General features: G+C 51.4%; 6 protein-coding genes across 6 annotated transcripts; 4 read left to right on the top strand and 2 right to left on the bottom strand.

The window, feature by feature from the left end:
• Positions 1 to 217: 217 nt before the first annotated feature.
• Positions 218 to 4901, top strand: ACHE_80407A (FG-nucleoporin NUP159; the record flags this gene model as incomplete). Its single annotated transcript, XM_043283774.1, has 3 exons — positions 218 to 280; positions 349 to 1042; positions 1096 to 4901. 3 exons carry the CDS (start codon positions 218 to 220, stop codon positions 4899 to 4901), a joined length of 4563 nt encoding a protein of 1520 aa, XP_043141020.1.
• Positions 4902 to 5315: 414 nt separating this feature from the next.
• ACHE_80406A (uncharacterized protein) lies at positions 5316 to 6067 on the top strand (the record flags this gene model as incomplete). The annotated part of the gene is made up of 2 exons (XM_043283773.1): positions 5316 to 5496; positions 5577 to 6067. 2 exons carry the CDS (start codon positions 5316 to 5318, stop codon positions 6065 to 6067), a joined length of 672 nt encoding a protein of 223 aa, XP_043141019.1.
• A 213-nt stretch (positions 6068 to 6280) lies between these two features.
• Positions 6281 to 7772, bottom strand: ACHE_80405S (telomere maintenance protein PBP2; the record flags this gene model as incomplete). The annotated part of the gene is made up of 3 exons (XM_043283772.1): positions 6281 to 6303; positions 6358 to 7252; positions 7311 to 7772. The coding sequence occupies 3 exons, from the start codon at positions 7770 to 7772 to the stop codon at positions 6281 to 6283; spliced, it is 1380 nt and encodes a 459-aa protein (XP_043141018.1).
• Positions 7773 to 8746: 974 nt separating this feature from the next.
• On the top strand, positions 8747 to 9854 carry ACHE_80404A (uncharacterized protein; the record flags this gene model as incomplete). Its single annotated transcript, XM_043283771.1, has 2 exons — positions 8747 to 8929; positions 8988 to 9854. 2 exons carry the CDS (start codon positions 8747 to 8749, stop codon positions 9852 to 9854), a joined length of 1050 nt encoding a protein of 349 aa, XP_043141017.1.
• A 285-nt stretch (positions 9855 to 10139) lies between these two features.
• SGS1 (RecQ family helicase MusN) lies at positions 10140 to 13088 on the bottom strand (the record flags this gene model as incomplete). Its single annotated transcript, XM_043283770.1, has 3 exons — positions 10140 to 10681; positions 10745 to 10823; positions 10881 to 13088. The coding sequence occupies 3 exons, from the start codon at positions 13086 to 13088 to the stop codon at positions 10140 to 10142; spliced, it is 2829 nt and encodes a 942-aa protein (XP_043141016.1).
• Positions 13089 to 15309: 2221 nt separating this feature from the next.
• Positions 15310 to 17386, top strand: ACHE_80402A (putative Kelch repeats protein; the record flags this gene model as incomplete). Its single annotated transcript, XM_043283769.1, has 2 exons — positions 15310 to 15906; positions 15965 to 17386. 2 exons carry the CDS (start codon positions 15310 to 15312, stop codon positions 17384 to 17386), a joined length of 2019 nt encoding a protein of 672 aa, XP_043141015.1.
• Positions 17387 to 17483: the final 97 nt, after the last annotated feature.

Genomic DNA, 17483 nt, shown 5'->3' with positions numbered 1-17483 from the left:
ACTCTCCGATTCTCTTATTTGCCCTTGGCTCTTCCCGTCAAGGGGAGGTCGTCAAGTTTTTTGCGCGTACTTTCTACTATCGGAGTCTCCAAGCACTCCAGCGTCGCTCCTTTCTTCCTTGTCGCTACAGCACGTTCGCCCCCTCCATGATCCAGGTTTAAGAAGACACCAAGGCGACCGTCCTCGTTCGATTTTAGCCGACTTTGACAGACCCAGAATGACGTTCAACCCTAGCGGAAACATCGAGCTGGGCTCGGAGCTGTCAGATGTCTTTACGGATGTACGTTTCGCGTTTTTTACTTCATGCTTTTGTCTACTTGCCGGTGGCTAATAGGTGATTAAAACTAGGATGTCGGTTTCAAAGGCGTCTCTGGTGATAGCAACGTTCAGCTCCTCCCAACTCCTTGGCCTTCCGATGCCCTTCCGGCCCCTTTCTGCTCGCTTTTAGCTATCGCATCCACGAAAGGCGTTGTAGTTGGTGCTGGCCCGGATTCGCTCGCCGTAGCTAGCTCCGAATCCGTGCGAAAGGCTATTTCCGCCCCGACCGGAGAAGAAAAGATCAAGACCAAACAGTTCCAACCGCAGTTCACGATCCCTTTGCCGGGGCGACCTACACATGTAGCCTTCGCATCAGGTGACAGTGCCCTGGTGTTGACGACGGAAAATGGAGCACAATTGTCAGTTTTCGAGACGTCGGGTTTATTGCAAGGGAATGCGCAACCGGCCTTGTCTGTCCCGACGAACGGCGCCACCTTCCGGGCCGTTGTGCCTAACCCCAGCCCGGCCGGTGACGCCCACTCGACGCTTGTTGCTCTCGTCACTGTGAATGGTGAGCTTCTTATGGCGGACCTGAAAGGGGGTAATCTTGTTGCGGGGCCTAATGGTCCGGTTCTGAAGAATGGGGTCAGTTCGGTTTGCTGGAGTAATAAGGGCAAGCAGCTGGTTGCCGGCCTTGCGGACGGGACTGGATATCAGATGGCCCCGGATGGTGCGCAGAAGGATGTTATCCCGCGTCCTCCTGACCTCGAAGGGGAATGCCACAGTGAGTTTGGCCGCTACCATTCCAGGATAACCGCGTGGCTAATTACGTTGCAGTTTCTTCTATCGCATGGCTTGAAAACGACATCTTTTTAATGGTCTACACACCTAATGCAGCCGAAGATGATATGGGGCAGAACCCACCATCATCTTACTATATCATCACACGACGGAAGCAAGGTCCATTCTTGATTCAGAAAATGCCGGAGTTATGCGGACCCTTTGGTTTTAAGCGCACGCCGGCCTACCAGTTCATTGCACGCCTGAGAGATTACAAACCACACCTGAAAGATGTCCTTGTCATCTCTTCTACTGCGTCTACCGACGTGGGTCTTATTACCCGGGCTGACAAGGCGTTGTCGAACGATGAATCTGCCCAGGGTACCGTGAACCTTTTTACGACTACCGAAGTTAGCGATGATGTAAAGCGAGCATCCCTTCCGTTGAAAGATTCTGTTGAGGAAACCTCGGTGATCGGTTTGGGTATTGACCTCACCAGTACGGAGAAGGTCGTGTCGCCCATTCAAGGTGAAGACATTCTCGAGAGCTCTACACCTTTACCAAACATCCTACTCCTTAACAACGACGGTATTCTTTGTTCTTGGTGGTTCATCTACTCGGATGCCATCCGTCAGAACATTCCTTACCAAGGACTGGCTCCTGCCGGCTCACAACAACAAGCCGCACCACTGCAACCGCAACCACAAGCTCAGCCTCAACCTACAGCTCAGCCTGCATTTGGACAGTCAGGGTTCGGCAGCCCGTCTGCTCTAAGTGCCAACCCATTTGGAAAGCCCTCTGGGACGCCGGGTTTCGGTAGTCCCTCGCCTCTGGGCGGCGGTAGCCAAGGTTCTGCTTTTGGGAAGCCCTCATTCGGAACGCCGTCGGGTATTGGAGGAAATCCCTTTGGCCAGCCTAGCGCCATAGGACAAGGGACACCACAATTCGGAAAAACTGGACTCGGCTCGACGCCTACATTTGGCCAGCCGTCTGGATTCGGTCAGCCGTCGTCATTTGGCCAGCCATCGACTCCTGGCAAAAGTCTTGGTTCTCTTGGAATCACTGCTAGTTCTGGTGGAGGATTTGGCTCGTTTGCTAATGCTGGTGCTGGTGGTGGGTTTGCTAGCTTTGCTGCCGCAAAGCCGGGAGAATCTCCTTTTGGCAAACCAGCGGCCGCATCGCCATTTGGCCAAACTGCGAGCCAATCTCCTTTTGCTAGCGCAGCGGGAGCATCTTCATTTGGCAAGCTGGCGACGGGTGAAAGTCCGTTCGCACAGCTTTCTGGTCCGTCTGCCTTTGGACAGCCGGATACAAAAACGGCTTTCCCCCCACCCAGCACGGACGCAGCGAAGGGCCCAATGGGCCTGGGCACAGGCGGCTTCCAACTTGGCTCTACATTCAAGGGCGACGGTACTGCCGTAAACGATGCTCCCAAGCCTGAGAAGCCTTCTGGCGGTGGAATGTTCAATTTAGGCACATCATTCGACGAGATGGTGTCAGCACCTGACAAGACTAGCCCTCCTGCCGAATCGATGGACGACAGGGATGATGTGCCGGCGGAACAACCAGAGCCTGCCAAGCCAGCTGCACTACAACCAGCGCCCTCCTTGTTCGGCCAGCCATCTGCACCAGCGGCACCATCCATTTTCAATGCCCCAAAGCCATCCGAACCAGCACCAGCACAAACCAGCAAGTCTCCATTCTCACTTTTCGGACCTGGTGTTACCCAAAACAAGCCTGCCAGCCCCAGCCCCTTTTCTCCCCTGTCCGAGAAGACAGCAACACCCAAGAAGGAATCGCCAAAGGAAACTCCAGTGGGCACACCAGCAGGAGAGCCACCATTACCTCCTGATCCTACAAGCAGAGCAGTCTATGGACCGGGGGATACGTCTGCTTCATCGAATGTGTCCAAGGATTCGGCGGACGAGGCACCTCTGCCGCCAGATTTTGCCGCGAAACCCAAGCCAACTCCTAAGGAAGAAGCTCCGCTGCCACCTGATTTCAGTGCCAAGCCCAAGGCATCAGAAATCAAGAAAGAGGCGGAGGAGGCACCGTTGCCTCCTGAGCCAGCCACTCCTGCTTCTGTAGCAGGCCCTGCGGAGGGTGCAGAGGAAAGTCCTATTCCCGACGAGTCTGATGCAGACGAGGAAGAGGAAGCGGGGTCTGAAAGAGAAGGAGACGAAGAGGACGAAGAGGATGAAGAAGATGAAGAGGAACAGCGAGGGGAAGAAGAAGAAGAAGGAGAAGAAGAAGGTGATGAGGAGGGAGAGGAATCAGATTTCGCTGACAGTGGGGAAGACGTGACTCACGACATCAGCCAAACCGATTTCCAAAGCCCGAAGGCCTCGCTGGAAAGCTCCTTCGAAGAGAAGAGCCCCGCGGGTGGATTGTTTACCAGGATTTCGAGACCAGATGAGCAGAAGCCACTTTCTAAAGGCCTATTTGGAGAGATCAACAAACAACCCTTCTTCCCGCCCAGATCTCAAGCCAAGATTGGATCCCCACGGTCACCCAGCCCGATGCGCGCCGGCGCCCATAAAGGACCATCTAAACTTGATAGCTATAAGCCTTCTGGTCCTCCTAAGGGCCCTGGAGATGCTCTTGCTTCTCGGAAGGCAGCGCTTAAAGAGTCTAACCAACGAAGACCTAATGCTGCTGAGCTCGCTGCCCGAGAAGAGCAGGCCCGCTTGCAGGCCGAGGCGCAGCGCCAGGAAGAAGAAGCGCAGGCTCTCTCTGATGACGATGAAGATGAACGACTTCGTGCAGACCTTGCTCAGCCCTTGGAGCCAGTGCCTACCCTTGACCCCTTCTTGCCCCACCACGACTACTCCGGCGAGACGGCCAAGCCTGGTATTCCCGGACAGATTGAGAGACTGTACCGTGATATCAACTCCATGGTGGATACTTTAGGAATCAACGCTCGCTCGCTGGCTTCGTTCTTGTTGTATCAGAAGGAGCCGCAGGATGATTCGAACTGGATCGAGACGCTCAAGGGCGACAACCCCGCCGCTGTCCTGGATGAGAAGCTCCCTCTCTCTCAGATCGAGGAACTTGATAACGCGGTCGTAATGTTGGCCGGGTCCCTTCAACAGCAACGGGTGCAGGGTGTAGAGAAGAAACTGGACAGCTGCAGAGAACTCCTAGGAAAAGACATCGTGGCTTTGCGGAGACAGTGTGCAAGCATCCGAAAGACTCTCGATGCACACGTCGACACCGCAGCCATCCTCTCTGCACCTCTCTCCGCCGAACAAGCCAATCTCCAACAAGATCTACGAACAGCGTCCACCGACCTCCAGGCCAGGTTAGCCGACCTGGAAGGAGGAGTATCCCTCCTACGCGCTAAAATCGCCGACGCCCCTCGCGCTGACGGCGCCTCCCCCGCGAAACGCCCAACTGTTGAGGCCGTCACCTCCACCATCGCCACGATGATGAACATGGCCGAGAGCAAGAGCGGTGATATCGACGTCCTCGAAGTTCAGCTCAAGAAACTGGGAATCGACACTACTGCAGCTTCCGCCAGCCGCAGCCGCGAGGGATCACCATTCACGACACCCAGGAAGGGCATGCGGAATTTCCCCACTACACCGGGTTCTCGGGGATCTCTGGACGGAAGTTTCAGCGCTTATCATACGCCTGACTCTGCGTCGCGGGGCGTTAACTTCCGCTCCAGCATCAACGGATCTGCACGAGTCAGCAGGCTTCGTAATGTTGAGGGTGTTGACGCAGGTGCTGGGGATCTGGTTGGTAAGCAAGAGAGTGAGCGGTGGAAAGCCAAGAATACTCGCAGACAACATCTCGTGAGGAATTTGAAGAAGGCCATTGGCGAGAAGAAGGAGAAAGTGAGAGGCGTGGAGGACATGTAGGATCATGCTCTATTTTGAGGTTTTACGAGGATTGAAGTTGGGAATGAATGATTTTGAGCCTGTGTTTGTATGTACATAAAGTGCAATTTTTCTTGTTTCCTCTTCCACAATGCTTCAATAGGGATGTTTAATGATGAAGCAAATCTTTATTTTATTAGGTCTGCTCGTAGTTCAGTGGTAGCATCACGAAAAGGGCACTGACATCATCCCAGTGACATCAGCCAACACTCGACTTCAAATACGAACCTTTCTTCCCAGCAGAGGGCATATACCCTCCTTCCGTTCTCAACCTCAGTTAAAAACCAAATCACCGATCTTAATCCTTATATAGTCGATTTAACCTACCTGTCAAGCAAAAGCTTATCCAGCTACCTGCATACTGCACAACATACCCCGCACATCACAAGCCACAAAATGTCCCAAACCGCCGAATTCATCTTCTTCAAACTAAAACCCACCGTCAAACCCGAAACCCCCAACGAAGAGGGAAATGAACTCCTCAAGCTCTTCAGTGCCACAAAGCAACAGAGCGGATACCACAGCTCCGCATGGGGACGCACGATCGAGGATGAGAGCGTTGTTGCTTGGGTTATTGGTACCTCCCCTCCCTCACATCTAATCAATTCATTTACTAGTAATAGAGAGATGGAAGGTGCTAACGGTGATACAATGCAGTCTGGACCGACGCCCGCGGCGCTAGCCACTCCGCCCAACTAACCCCGTTCCTCGAGCCCAAAACCACCCCAACAACCCTCTACACGACCCTCGTCCCCTCCATCACAGACACTGAGACCCTAACCACCAACCCCGTCACCGAGCTCGTGGCCCTCTCCTTCCCCACCTCCCTGAGCCCAGATGAGCACAGTGCGTTGTACCAGAACCTGATTGACTTCCGCAGCGCGCTGACGGAGAAATTGGCGGAGGGACAGAGGCCCGTGTCGTGGACTATGGGTCATGTGGATCGGCCGGGTGATGTGGAGCATACGGCTAGTCCATCGGGAAAGGCGTTTGTGCATTTTTTGGCTGTTGGGTGGGAGAGTGTGGAGAAGCATATGGCTGTTCGGGAGACGAAGGAGTTTACGGAGACGATCCAGCCGATTCGACAGAAGGCGTTGTCTTCAATCGAGGGATTGAAGATGAAGCATGTTAGCTTTAAGAAGATCTGATTTTGTTTCTGATGTATATCAAGCCATGTATCTTGTTAAAGAAAGAAAACCTTCATTATTATGATACTGAGAAATACAGCGACAGAATAAACGCCTTCGATAAAATACACATTTGACGATATACCCGAGAAGAAACACACCAAGTCATTACGGCCACCATAAAGTATGACTTTTGGAGAACCACATCCGTTTGTATTTGGCACTGAGGCCTCTCTAGACACGGTGCTTTTCACTTTCTGCGATATAATTAGTCACTGCCCACTTCTCTGACATAATGCGGGGTCACCCACCAAGTCGCGAATATAGCATGTAGAGTGCCATCTGGTTGCACTCTTGGGTACCGGTAATCGTAACCAACCGCTCGTTGCTGCTTTCTTGCGGCTCGTTAATCTTAATCACACTACCACTCAGATGCCGGATCTCGTTGATCTTCGCACCACCCTTTCCGATGATAGCACCAACCATGTCGTTGGGAATGTAGATCTGCTGCGTTAATGGTTGACCGGGCATAACTCCACCAACTGGCGCTGCAGGTGTCGGGGCACCCCGTGCCGTGGCAGGCTGGGGACCGTAAGGCGTGGGCCCCTGCGGGCCGGCTCCAGCGTATGCGGCGTGAGGAGCAGCAGCGGTAGGAACAGGGGTAGGACCGTAGGGCATGGGTTGCGCGACAGGCGTAGGTGCGGGCTGGCCGTGCATATAAGGAACACCGTAAGCACCCGCTGCGGCGCGGTTGGGGTGAGGGTGGTGCCTCCTGAAGGTGTCGGGGTGACCGTATTGACCACCAGCCGGCTGAGGGACGTAAGGCACGACCTGCATGCCACCGGGTACTGCTCCAGCGGGACCACCGCTCCGAGTAGCGTATGCAGAAGCTGCCGGTCCTCCAAAGCGTTCAGTGAGCTGCTCAACGAGGGTCACGGCGACATAGTATGTGGCGATGTGTACGGCATCAGCAACACCAAGGATGACGAGAGACCGTTCGGTAGACAAGGGAAGGCAAGCATCGGAAGCGTTCAGACGAGCACCGGACGCCTCCTGTATCTCGCGAATGCGGACACCGGCCTTGCCAATGATGGAGCCGATGAGGATATGAGGAATTAGTAAACGCAGAGGATAAGTCTTGGACTGGGCAGTGGAAGGAGCATCAAGGGGTTCATTGTTGAGGGTACGAATTATCAGACCAAAAGCCTGGAGCTAGTTAGCATCATGGACTGATGAGAGGACGAAGAAAGCAACCGTAAATTACCTTGGCAACAGCATCCTGGGGGCCGCTGACGGTCAAGATACGTTCCACTGCACCACGAGAGTAGTCGCTAACGGTGCACTTGGCTCCCGACAGACGGCGGATCTGGGACACATTCTCCCCACCTTTTCCAATAACAGTGGCAGCCTCCTGGCTCGAGATTACAGCACGGATATGGATCCAGCTCGACTCATCCTGAGGACGGTTGTCCGACTGAGAGCCGGCTCTCTCCGCGTGAGAAGCAGTCGACTGGATAGGCTGAGTCTCCGAAGAAGCACCCTTACCATTGGGAGCGTCGGGAACAACAGTGTCTCCCTGTCCATCGGCTGAAGCGACCTCAGTCTCGTCGCCCTTAACTACTTTGTCCAGAGCAGGACGCTTGGCCTCCGGCTGGTCATTGGGGCCTGATGGGGACGAAGGGTCCTCCAAGGGACGCTTGGTTGACTGCAATGGTGACGCAGACATGATTTTGTTTCAGCTGTGCAGTAGTCTTGCTTGACTTACGAAAGAAGCCGTAGTATCAAGAGAAACAACGTTTCTGTCTTTTCTTGTTTTATTTGATCGATTATGTACACCAGGAATTCCCAATAAAACCTGCTGGTGCTGGCGATCGACGGGAGAGGGAATCTGGTGCTTAAGTGTGATTGGGAAGTGCTGGTGATCGTGCAGTGTAGAATGTGAAGTTGGAGAGATGGTCGACGAAAGGAGAAGTGTAAATGCTGGGTATTGACGGGTCTTGACTTTGAGCAGACGTGATAGGCTGCTCGAGTCGGGTGCGATGAAGCGGAAGACAAGTGCTGGTGAGATGAAGGAGTATTCAGGGTCCGGGCGTGGTCAAAGGTTGACGGGTGTGAAGATCTGAGCGCTGGGGGAAAGGAAAGGCAAATAGGGAAAGCACAATGGAGCCTTGAAACACAAATTGCCAAAACCTGGCGTCCCTAGTCTTAAATCTCCCGGAAGTATGCAACGGTTTCCTAACGCTGTAGAAGCCAGATGATCCGTCACACAACCCGAAAAGGGGGAGCTATCGGATCTCAGTCCAATGTCAAAGAAAACAAGTATTCGAGGCCGTCGGAGCGAAAAATACGCTGCGATGAAGATGTCAAGAGCAAAGAAGCTGCAGAAAACGGAACGAAGCCGATGGAGGAGCAACAGCAGAGGTAAGGGCGAGGGAGGAAGAGATGATGTTGCAAGACGAGGTCGGGCAGGCGCCGGGCACGGGATCACACTAGGCCTGATCGGGAAACGCGCGTGTAGGATCACGTGGGGCGATATCAAACGGCTTCAACCGTTAGAACACTGTGCAAGTAACAGCCCTTGTACTGTACTTGTGTTTTCTCGAGTCAATAAACCTGGAAGTTGATTATTCTGCTATATGCGAATACGGCGGTTTACTTTAATCTGTACGAAGCTCGAAATCATTGATGCCCTGACGCGACATGGATATATCAAAGGAGACCATCACGAAGATCCAGCACTTTTCGGAGAGACGCCAGAAAGCAGAGGAGGAATACGATCAACAACAACTTGACCAGACTGCCATTCAGGAATTTAATCAGAAATTGGATGCGACATTAAAAGAACTACAGAATCAAGTCGAGCGTCAAGATGGTGAACTGAAGGTGCGCTTGCGAACTTCGCATTTGAACCAAGAATAAAGATCTCTAACATGTATAGTAGCTTTTCTCGAATACATTCGACCTTTCGAGTATAGGCACAGACCCCCAGTCCCGCCTATCTCAAGTACGCAGAGCCAAGAAAGCATACGATTCTCTGCTAGGGTCAGAGCACGAGCTGCCCACACCAGGAACACCGTTACCTTCTCTACTAGCCATCGAAGAGATATCCCGGCTAGTCAAAGAAAGCAAAGTATCAGTCTCCATGACAGCAAAGAAACTCTCCACCAGCCGGCAACGCTTAAAGACCGAAGAAGCAAACCTGCGTGACGCCCAAGCGATCAGGAAGGGGTTAGAAGAGCGAATCGCAAAGATTCGGAACGAGAAATCCAGGAAGAAGGAAAAATCACCGTCTCAACTTGCGGAGGAGCTCATTGAGCAGAAACGCGCCAGAAATAAAGTACTCGACAAAGACGCGGACAAGTTGAGGGCTTCTTTGCATGACTTCGTTGACGAACAACTGGCTGCGATGCTTGCCGCGGAAGGTCTAGGGGGTCCAACCGTTGGAGATGCATTAGAGATCCCTGATACCACGTTAGAGGCGGGCTACACAAACCATGGGAAGCCTAAAAAGCCGAGAGCTTGGAATACAGATCAGGATGGCGGTCAGCAACGGATAGATCAGCTTATGCGTCGGCAATCAGGACAAGAGGATGGTCATCGATCGAGCCCGTCAAATAGAAGGGAGGCAGCGGCAGCAGAGATGCATACGCTTCTTGACTCCCTGATTGACGCTGATACTTTGTATATTGACCTCCCTCGAGAGTCGGCGGCCTCCAGGTTTCTAGTGAGAGCGAAGGTTGCCCAGTTCCACCCTCGTGATGCTAGACGGCTACGGTTGATTGATTTTGGACGCTCTCTGAGCGATTGAGTTTATATGCATAATGTCTATATAATGCAATGGCAGATATGAGCATCTGATTAAACAAATGCTTCCAAATTGTATATAGCCCACGAAAACATCGCTTTTTTAAGAACGCGCAATATCGGTAGTAAGGCAGAGGCTTGAAGTTAAATGCCAACGTAACGCCTAGAGATACGACAGAAGTAATCGGTCATGCACAAGCCGTGGACAATGCAACACGCAGAACGCCACATAAATCACTGAAGGGGATATCATCATGTAATGAACAACCAAAAGACGATTGAAAACAATTCATGTAGGCATTATGGGAATTCGGGGCGCTGAATTAGATGATTTTGCTTTCGTAGGTTTCCGAGATGAGGAAGGGCGATTACTCAGGCTATCGCCGGACTTTGATGCTTTGGATCTTGAGCCTTTCGCTTTGAACCCCGAGCCGGAAGGTGTTTTCCGGCGTGTGCGTTTGCCAGACTGGCGCTTTCGGGATTTAGGGCCGCTTTGTTCAGAAACAGCATCGTGGTATTCGTCTGACGAATCAGGCGCTAGTGGTGGTTGCTCGGAGAAAAACCGACTAGAGACGGTATTACTTTCGTCCAAGTCGAAAACGCTCGATGTTTGGTCTTCGAAAATATCATCGCCACCAAACTCGTTGTCACTGTCAAGATTGATGACATTGGTATGGTTCGGGTCTGCGACAACACCATCGGCATCCTCGCCGTCTTTTTTGAGTTCCACGAGCCGGCGCCGTGTGTTTTTCGCATACTCCAATATCTTGTTCCCGTATCGCGCAACCTTGTCAGTGTCGATTCCAGGAATGGCAGCAAGTTCAGATAGATCTGTTTATTATTAGCAATCTCATTTAAGGCGCTTAACAAGAGAGGACAAGGGTGGTATTCTACCTTTGGGCAGCCGTATGGCTATTTTACGCAAAATACCGTCCGTGAAAGGTTGATTCCGAAGGCCTTTTTCCATCATTATCTGTCACGGGTCAGTATGTCTTGCCATGAATATCAGTAATAATGTTGGGCAACTCACCTGCTGACAAGTTTGCTTAGCGAAATACATGAAATCCTCTGCAACGGCCTGGTGAAGTTGTTCAAGACGAGAGAAATCGCCATCATCAGTTATCGGTGGACCCAAGCTCTGCTTCTTTTCTTGCCGTGGTTTGCCAGCAATCCGTATCCTCTCAAACCCATCACTGTCCTCGCTGCCGGAATCCTCGTCTTCAGATGCGCGGTGCCGGAATTTGGCTAGACGACGGTGGCTCGCTGACTGGACAGGTGAAGACACGTTCGTGGACATTGGATGATCATCGTTTCCACCTCCTGGACGGGTACCAGCGGCTGATCGCGCTGCTTTACTGGGCGAGAGCCGTACTTGGAGCTTCAAATCGCGACGGCCACTCTCGAATTCAGCAGCGCGCCGGCCCACTTTGAGATATTGGGTTGCGAAACTGCTAGCGTTGACCACATTGTGTTCTCTGAACGCCCCTTCGCTGAGCAGTCGTTGGAAAAGCCTCTCTGCCTCCGCTAGCTCCAGAGCTGAGCCGGCTCCATTCCACGGAATCTGTCGGTGCTCGGGAGACCTGGGTCGTTTCACGCTACCCCGAAAGATGTTCACGCAGTACTGTAGGGTCACGTTCTCATTCAGAGTTTCTTGGAAATGACGCACAAGTTTAATAGCGGAAGAAGCGTATTCGGAAAAGTCACGCGTCTCGAAAACCGAATCAGACTTGCAATTATCACAGGACTTATTGCAATGCTCGCGACGAAAGTATTCGTTAAAATAGGCGAGGATCTGCACTCGTCTGCAATCACTTTTGTTCTCGCTATACTGGACAACGTTCCGTAACATCTGGCGCTGCCGCTCTTTCTGTGCCCAATCACCATCACTGCTGTCGATCATGCGGTTTATCATCGACGTATCTTTGTAGGAATAGTAAAGGTAGCAACCAGAACGCTTACCATCCCGCCCAGCACGTCCGGTTTCTTGGTAATATCCCTCAAGGCTCTTTGGGATACTATGGTGGATCACAAATCGAACGTCTGGCTTGTCAATCCCCATTCCGAAAGCAATGGTTGCGACTATGACATTGTAACGTCCGGACTGCCAACGCTGCTGCACTTCCGCTTTCTTGGCTGTCTCGATGCCCGCATGATAGAAAGCAGCCCTGATTCCTCTCTCCTGGAGAGCTTCCGCCACTTTCTCACAGACCTTCCGTGAGAGACAGTAGACTATACCGGACTGGTTCCGATAAGAAGTCTTGATAATGCTTTCAATGCTGTTCAGAAGCTCAGCCCCTTTTGGCTTTGGACGCACTTCGTAGGTCAGATTAGGGCGGTTGAAACTTTGCGTAAATACTCGACATCCCTCCATTTTGAGATTATGAATGACGTCCACCTTAACATTTTCCGTTGCAGTAGCGGTCAAAGCCATCATCGGGACCCCCGGCAGCTGATTGCGAATCTGCCCTAGCTCTTTATAATCAGGTCGGAAATCATGTCCCCATTGGCTAACGCAATGAGCTTCATCAATGACGATCCGCGCAAGTCTTTGCCTGCTGTGAAGACTCTCCAGGATCCGATTGAGAACCTGGTTTTTGTTCATCATTTCCGGCGTTATATAGAGCAGCTGGATATGCTCATCCGCTCCGGCGCGGGCAAGAGTGCTCAGGACCTGTGTTCTTTCTTCCTTCTTGGTATCCTTGTTCAACAATATGGCTTTGATCTTGAGCCTTTGTAACTGGTCAACTTGGTCCTGCATCAAACTCAGCAATGGGGATATCACGATCGTGACTCCTCTAGTAGTGCCGCTGGTTACAACGGAGGGCAATTGATAGCACAACGACTTTCCTCCGCCCGTCGGCATCAGAACAAATGTGTCCTTCCCGCTCAGAGTAGCGTCGATGGCCTCGAGTTGGTTCATCCGAAAACCCCGCAAGTGAAATCGGTCCTTCAGCACATTCTTCACATCCATTGACCATGAATGTTGATTCCATAGAGCGGTTTGGACCGGTGACTTGTCAGGTGAAGGGGCGCGGGTAGCATTTCCAGATGTTTCCCCAAAAACCTTGCGGCCGTGAGATGCATGATCGTCAATTGCTGGAGATCGATTGCCCTCAAACTGCCCGGCAACCTCCAACATATCTTCGTCGTTAGCGTCCAAGTCAAATTCATCCGCTTCAAAAGCAGGAAACGAAGGAGACCCCATTGTGCGCGTGAAACAATCCTCCGCCTCACCCATCGGCTCGTCATAATCAAATGCTGTAGATACGTCGTTGTCCGTCGTGTTTCTAGAAATTGGAACTGAGAATCTTGCTTGAGGCACATTGTTGATTGAGGTTGGTTGCGCGGGAGAGACAAACAGAGGGCTTCCCGCGCGGTTAGAACCCATGGAACTATTCCCCGTATCACGAGTAAGCCGGTTGCTGCTAGGCTTTGTTGTTGTCGAGGCCAAAGAATTCGGAGACATATCGAGGATTTCGGCTCGTGAAAGAAGATCACGCATTGTTTCCTCGATTAGCCCAAGTTCTGCAGACACAGCCCGGCTTTCCGTAAGTTCAGGCATTGTCGAAGGGTCGTCACCTTCAGATATAGCCCGAATGAGGGATTTCTTCAAGTTGTCTTTCCTCGTCTGGCAAGCTGTGAGAGAGATTTTTTTCTGTTTCAATTGTTCAATGGCCTCTATCCGGCCTTTAAGGGTTTTGTTGACAGTGATGAGTTCAAGTGCTGGTATGCCCTCCATTGCCTGTTGATATACAATTTCTGCATTCTTTGTAAGCGAGTTCTTGAGTTCCGTGATTGCGTTGTTTAGAAAATCAACTGAGAGCTCTAAGAATCTCACGATGTCCTCATCTTGCGGGGCCTGGGAGCTGGTCGGAAGCGGAGAGGAATATGTAGGCTTTGATTGAGGGCTTGCTTGTTTCTTTGGCGATGGCCTCTTAACGGGAGATCTAATAATCGGGGTCGGGGAGTTGTCCTTTGTAAATGTTGGTGCAGACGTCTGTATCGGTGATTCCCATGTCCTACCATCCTCGTGGTTATCCGAGTGATCTTCTTTGGGAAGAACTGGATACAGCCCATCGTCGTTCTCCAAGATTGGATCGTCTTCTTGCATCCAATCGTCAAATAGGTCATCGTCACCATCGTCGTCAGAATCACGGACTACCGTACGAGCGCGTTGCTTGGTTTGTGAAGAGGGAGTATGGCGGTGTGCCGTGGGAGAAGCGTATGGTGCCGGGTGTTTGGAAGTCGCTGATTTACTCGAAACCAATGGCGAGCGGACTTTTGGAGCGTGTCTTCTCGGCGACAAAAGGTCGGATTTGTATTCATCGCTTTTCCTTTTCTTCCCTCGCTTCTCTTCAAGTTCTTTGCGAGACGCAGCGTCCGCTGTCCATAATCGACGCGGTTCGCCAAATTCCTTTGACGTGCCGGATGATGGAGCTACGGGCAGCTCATTTTCGCCCGTAAGGTCAATGGCATCGATATCGAGTGCCGGCGAATCGAAACCAGATGTCCGTTCGGGCCTGATGGGGGTCGTCGTAGATTTTTTGAAGAGGTTTCGCGACGAAGGAGGCAGATCATATTCATTATCTGTTCGCAATGGCCGTTAGCTTTCCTAGTCCCATTCCACTCACTTGTCCTAGCTTAGTCGCACCTTTCTGGGGTTGCATACTCCGATGTTCGGTAGGCGATTTCTCGGGGATATATTCAAGCGACTTCCTAGGAGTTCTTTCGAAGGGCTTCTTAGAAGAGCTCAACAATCGAGGTTTATTCGCAGACTGTGGAGCAAATTGCAATCGTGCCATATTCGTATCGGCATCCGCGTCATTGCTCCCCGTATCCTCCACAATCGTCCCCGGTATCCTCTCTAAATCGCTGTCTCTGCCAAAACCCGAACCGGTGCCTGTCTGATCTAGAGTTGAAATCGGTTCTGCTGGAGCAGGGTTCCGAGTGCATGTATCGTCCCAGGTCTCGTGCGCGGAGGGTGTCAAAGAGGGGTAGAGCGACGGGCCTTGCTTCACAAGCCATCTGAGATGAGTCGCTAAATTGCTTTTAGTCATAGAGGCGTGTTTCTGTTTTCTTCATTCTGCAGCGCTCTCGATCAATACTCCGCGAACGTGCCGGACTCTTTTGACGTCTGTCGCTTTTCGATACCAAATCCAAAAGGCGGAACGCGTTTCGACGCGTCGTCACGTGGGCGGTAAGGCGGCCCCTTTTTGCCTGAGGCAACGAAAAATTTGTGTGCTCTTAGCAGTTATTTTAACTTCGAGATCATATATGGACTCGATATTTTGGTTTTGTATAGTATAATCTTTGAGATATTTTGGTGATATCACAATTCATAAAGTTGGTGTTCTGCTGTTGTGCTATCGGCGTAATTGGCGATATTTTGTAAAAATTTTTCTATAGAATCTTAACCCCACAATTCCAGAAAACTACAACAGACCAACTGATTTATCACCATGGGTAAAAAAGACAAAAAGAAGTCCGCCGAACACAAGGAACGAGTAGCGGCCAAGCAAAACAAAAAGGCCGACAAAAAGGAGAAGAAGGGCAAGACCAAAGGCCGCGGCGATGCAGACAGTGATGCAGAAGAGGCCGATCTCGATGCAATTCTGGCGCAGTACGCGGAAGAGCAGGCTAAGTTCCTGAAAGTCACAGAAGTGGTCTCCGGGCCACCTACGCCTCGGTCCTCTGCGACGGTGCTCGCATCGCCGTCTAACCGGAACGAACTGTTGGTGTATGGTGGAGAGTATTTTGATGGAACGATTGCGACGTTCTTCAACAATCTTTTTATCTATTTGATTGATCGGGGTGAATGGAGAGAGGTTACGAGTCCGAATAGCCCGCTCCCTCGGAGTGGTCATGCTTGGTGCAGGGGAGGGAATACTGGTGGTGTATACCTGTTTGGAGGGGAGTTTTCTTCACCAAAGCAAGGCACATTCTATCATTACAATGACTTCTGGTACCTTGATACGACAACCAGAGAATGGACTCGACTCGAGACCAAGGGAAAGGGTCCTCCAGCAAGAAGTGGTCACAGAATGACCTATTACAAGGTAAGTTTAGAGTCTCTTTTCCCCACTGGAGTGTAGAATGCATACTAATGTTGTGTAGAACTACATTATCCTTTTTGGCGGTTTCCAGGATACTTCGCAACAGACCAAGTATCTTCAGGATCTGTGGATATATGACTGTGCGAGATTCACTTGGTTCAATCTTCAACCGACTCAGAAGCCTGATCCTCGTTCATCTTTCTCATTCTTACCTCATGAATCCGGTGCAGTGCTGTATGGCGGTTATTCTCGTGTGAAGGCTGCTGCAGGAGGCAAGCAGATCAAGAATGGTCCACAGCGCATGACCATGAAACCAATGGTGCATCAAGATACATGGTTCCTTCGGATTACGCCTCCAGAATCGGATGCCTCAGCGAGCACCCCACCCACGGTGCGCTGGGAACGCAGGAAGAAGCCTGCCAACTCGCCTAACCCGCCGCGAGCAGGATCTACCATGGCTTACCACAAGGGACGTGGTATTATGTTCGGTGGTGTCCATGATGTCGAGATGAGTGAGGAAGGAATTGACAGCGAATTCTTCGACTCGCTGTTCGCTTGGAACACGGATCGGAACCGTTTCTTCCAGCTTACCCTGCGTCGTCCAAGGGCGCCAGGAAAGAAGCAGGCCGCGAACCAGATGAAGGCCAAGAACCGAAGCAAGGCGGATGAGGAGGAACTTTTGCAAAACCTCAAGGCTTTGGAAGCTAAAGGTGGCATTCGTGACGACGATGATGACGAGCCCCAATTACATACCCCTAAGTCAGCGGAGGAAGAAGAGCCCGAGAAGCCTGAGAAGCAAGCCGTCGTCCGTTTCGAGATGCCTCACAGACGGTTCAACGCCCAATTAGCAGTCCAGGATGATACTCTCTTTATCTTCAGCGGAATGTTTGAAAAGGGAGATAAGGAATTTACTTTCAACGACATGTACTCCATTGATCTGGTCAAACTGGATGGCGTCAAAGAAATCTTCTACAACGAACCCGAGAACTGGAACCTCCTCAACGAGGAAGAAGAGGACAGCGACCAAGATATGGACGATGACGACGAAGAGGAGGAAGTGGATGTGGAAGAAGAGGATTCGATGTCGCTTTCGCTTGACGCTGCTTCTCCTGCACTTACCGAGGTGACAATGCCCTCCGTCACACGTGAAATGGAACAGCTCGAGGTGGAAGAATCAGAGCCATCTGCGAACGATAGCAGACCCCTTCCACGACCATTTGAAAGCTTGCGAGAATTCTTCACCCGGACGTCTGAGGAGTGGCAGAAGATCTTGATTGACACCATCAACGAAAAGGGCATAGAAATTGAGAAGAACGTGAAGGAGCTCCGGAAGGATGCTTTCAATATGGCAGAGGAAAAATGGTGGGATAGTAGAGAAGAGGTTATGGCACTGGAGGATGAGCAGGAAGCGGCTGGTATCGGGGAAGTGGTCAGTATGGCTGACAGAGTTGATAACATGGGTGGTGCTGGACGTCGCAGGTAAGACAAAACTCATTCAATGTGGATTTTTTATGTATATATCCAATCAGATTTCCATTGTTTGCATGCTGCTCTACATAAAACTTGGTATACACGTTATG

The sequence above is a fragment of the Aspergillus chevalieri genome, chromosome 8 (assembly GCF_016861735.1).
Source record: "Aspergillus chevalieri M1 DNA, chromosome 8, nearly complete sequence".
NCBI lineage: Eukaryota > Fungi > Ascomycota > Eurotiomycetes > Eurotiales > Aspergillaceae > Aspergillus > Aspergillus chevalieri.
This window is presented reverse-complemented; position numbering and strand designations above follow the sequence as displayed.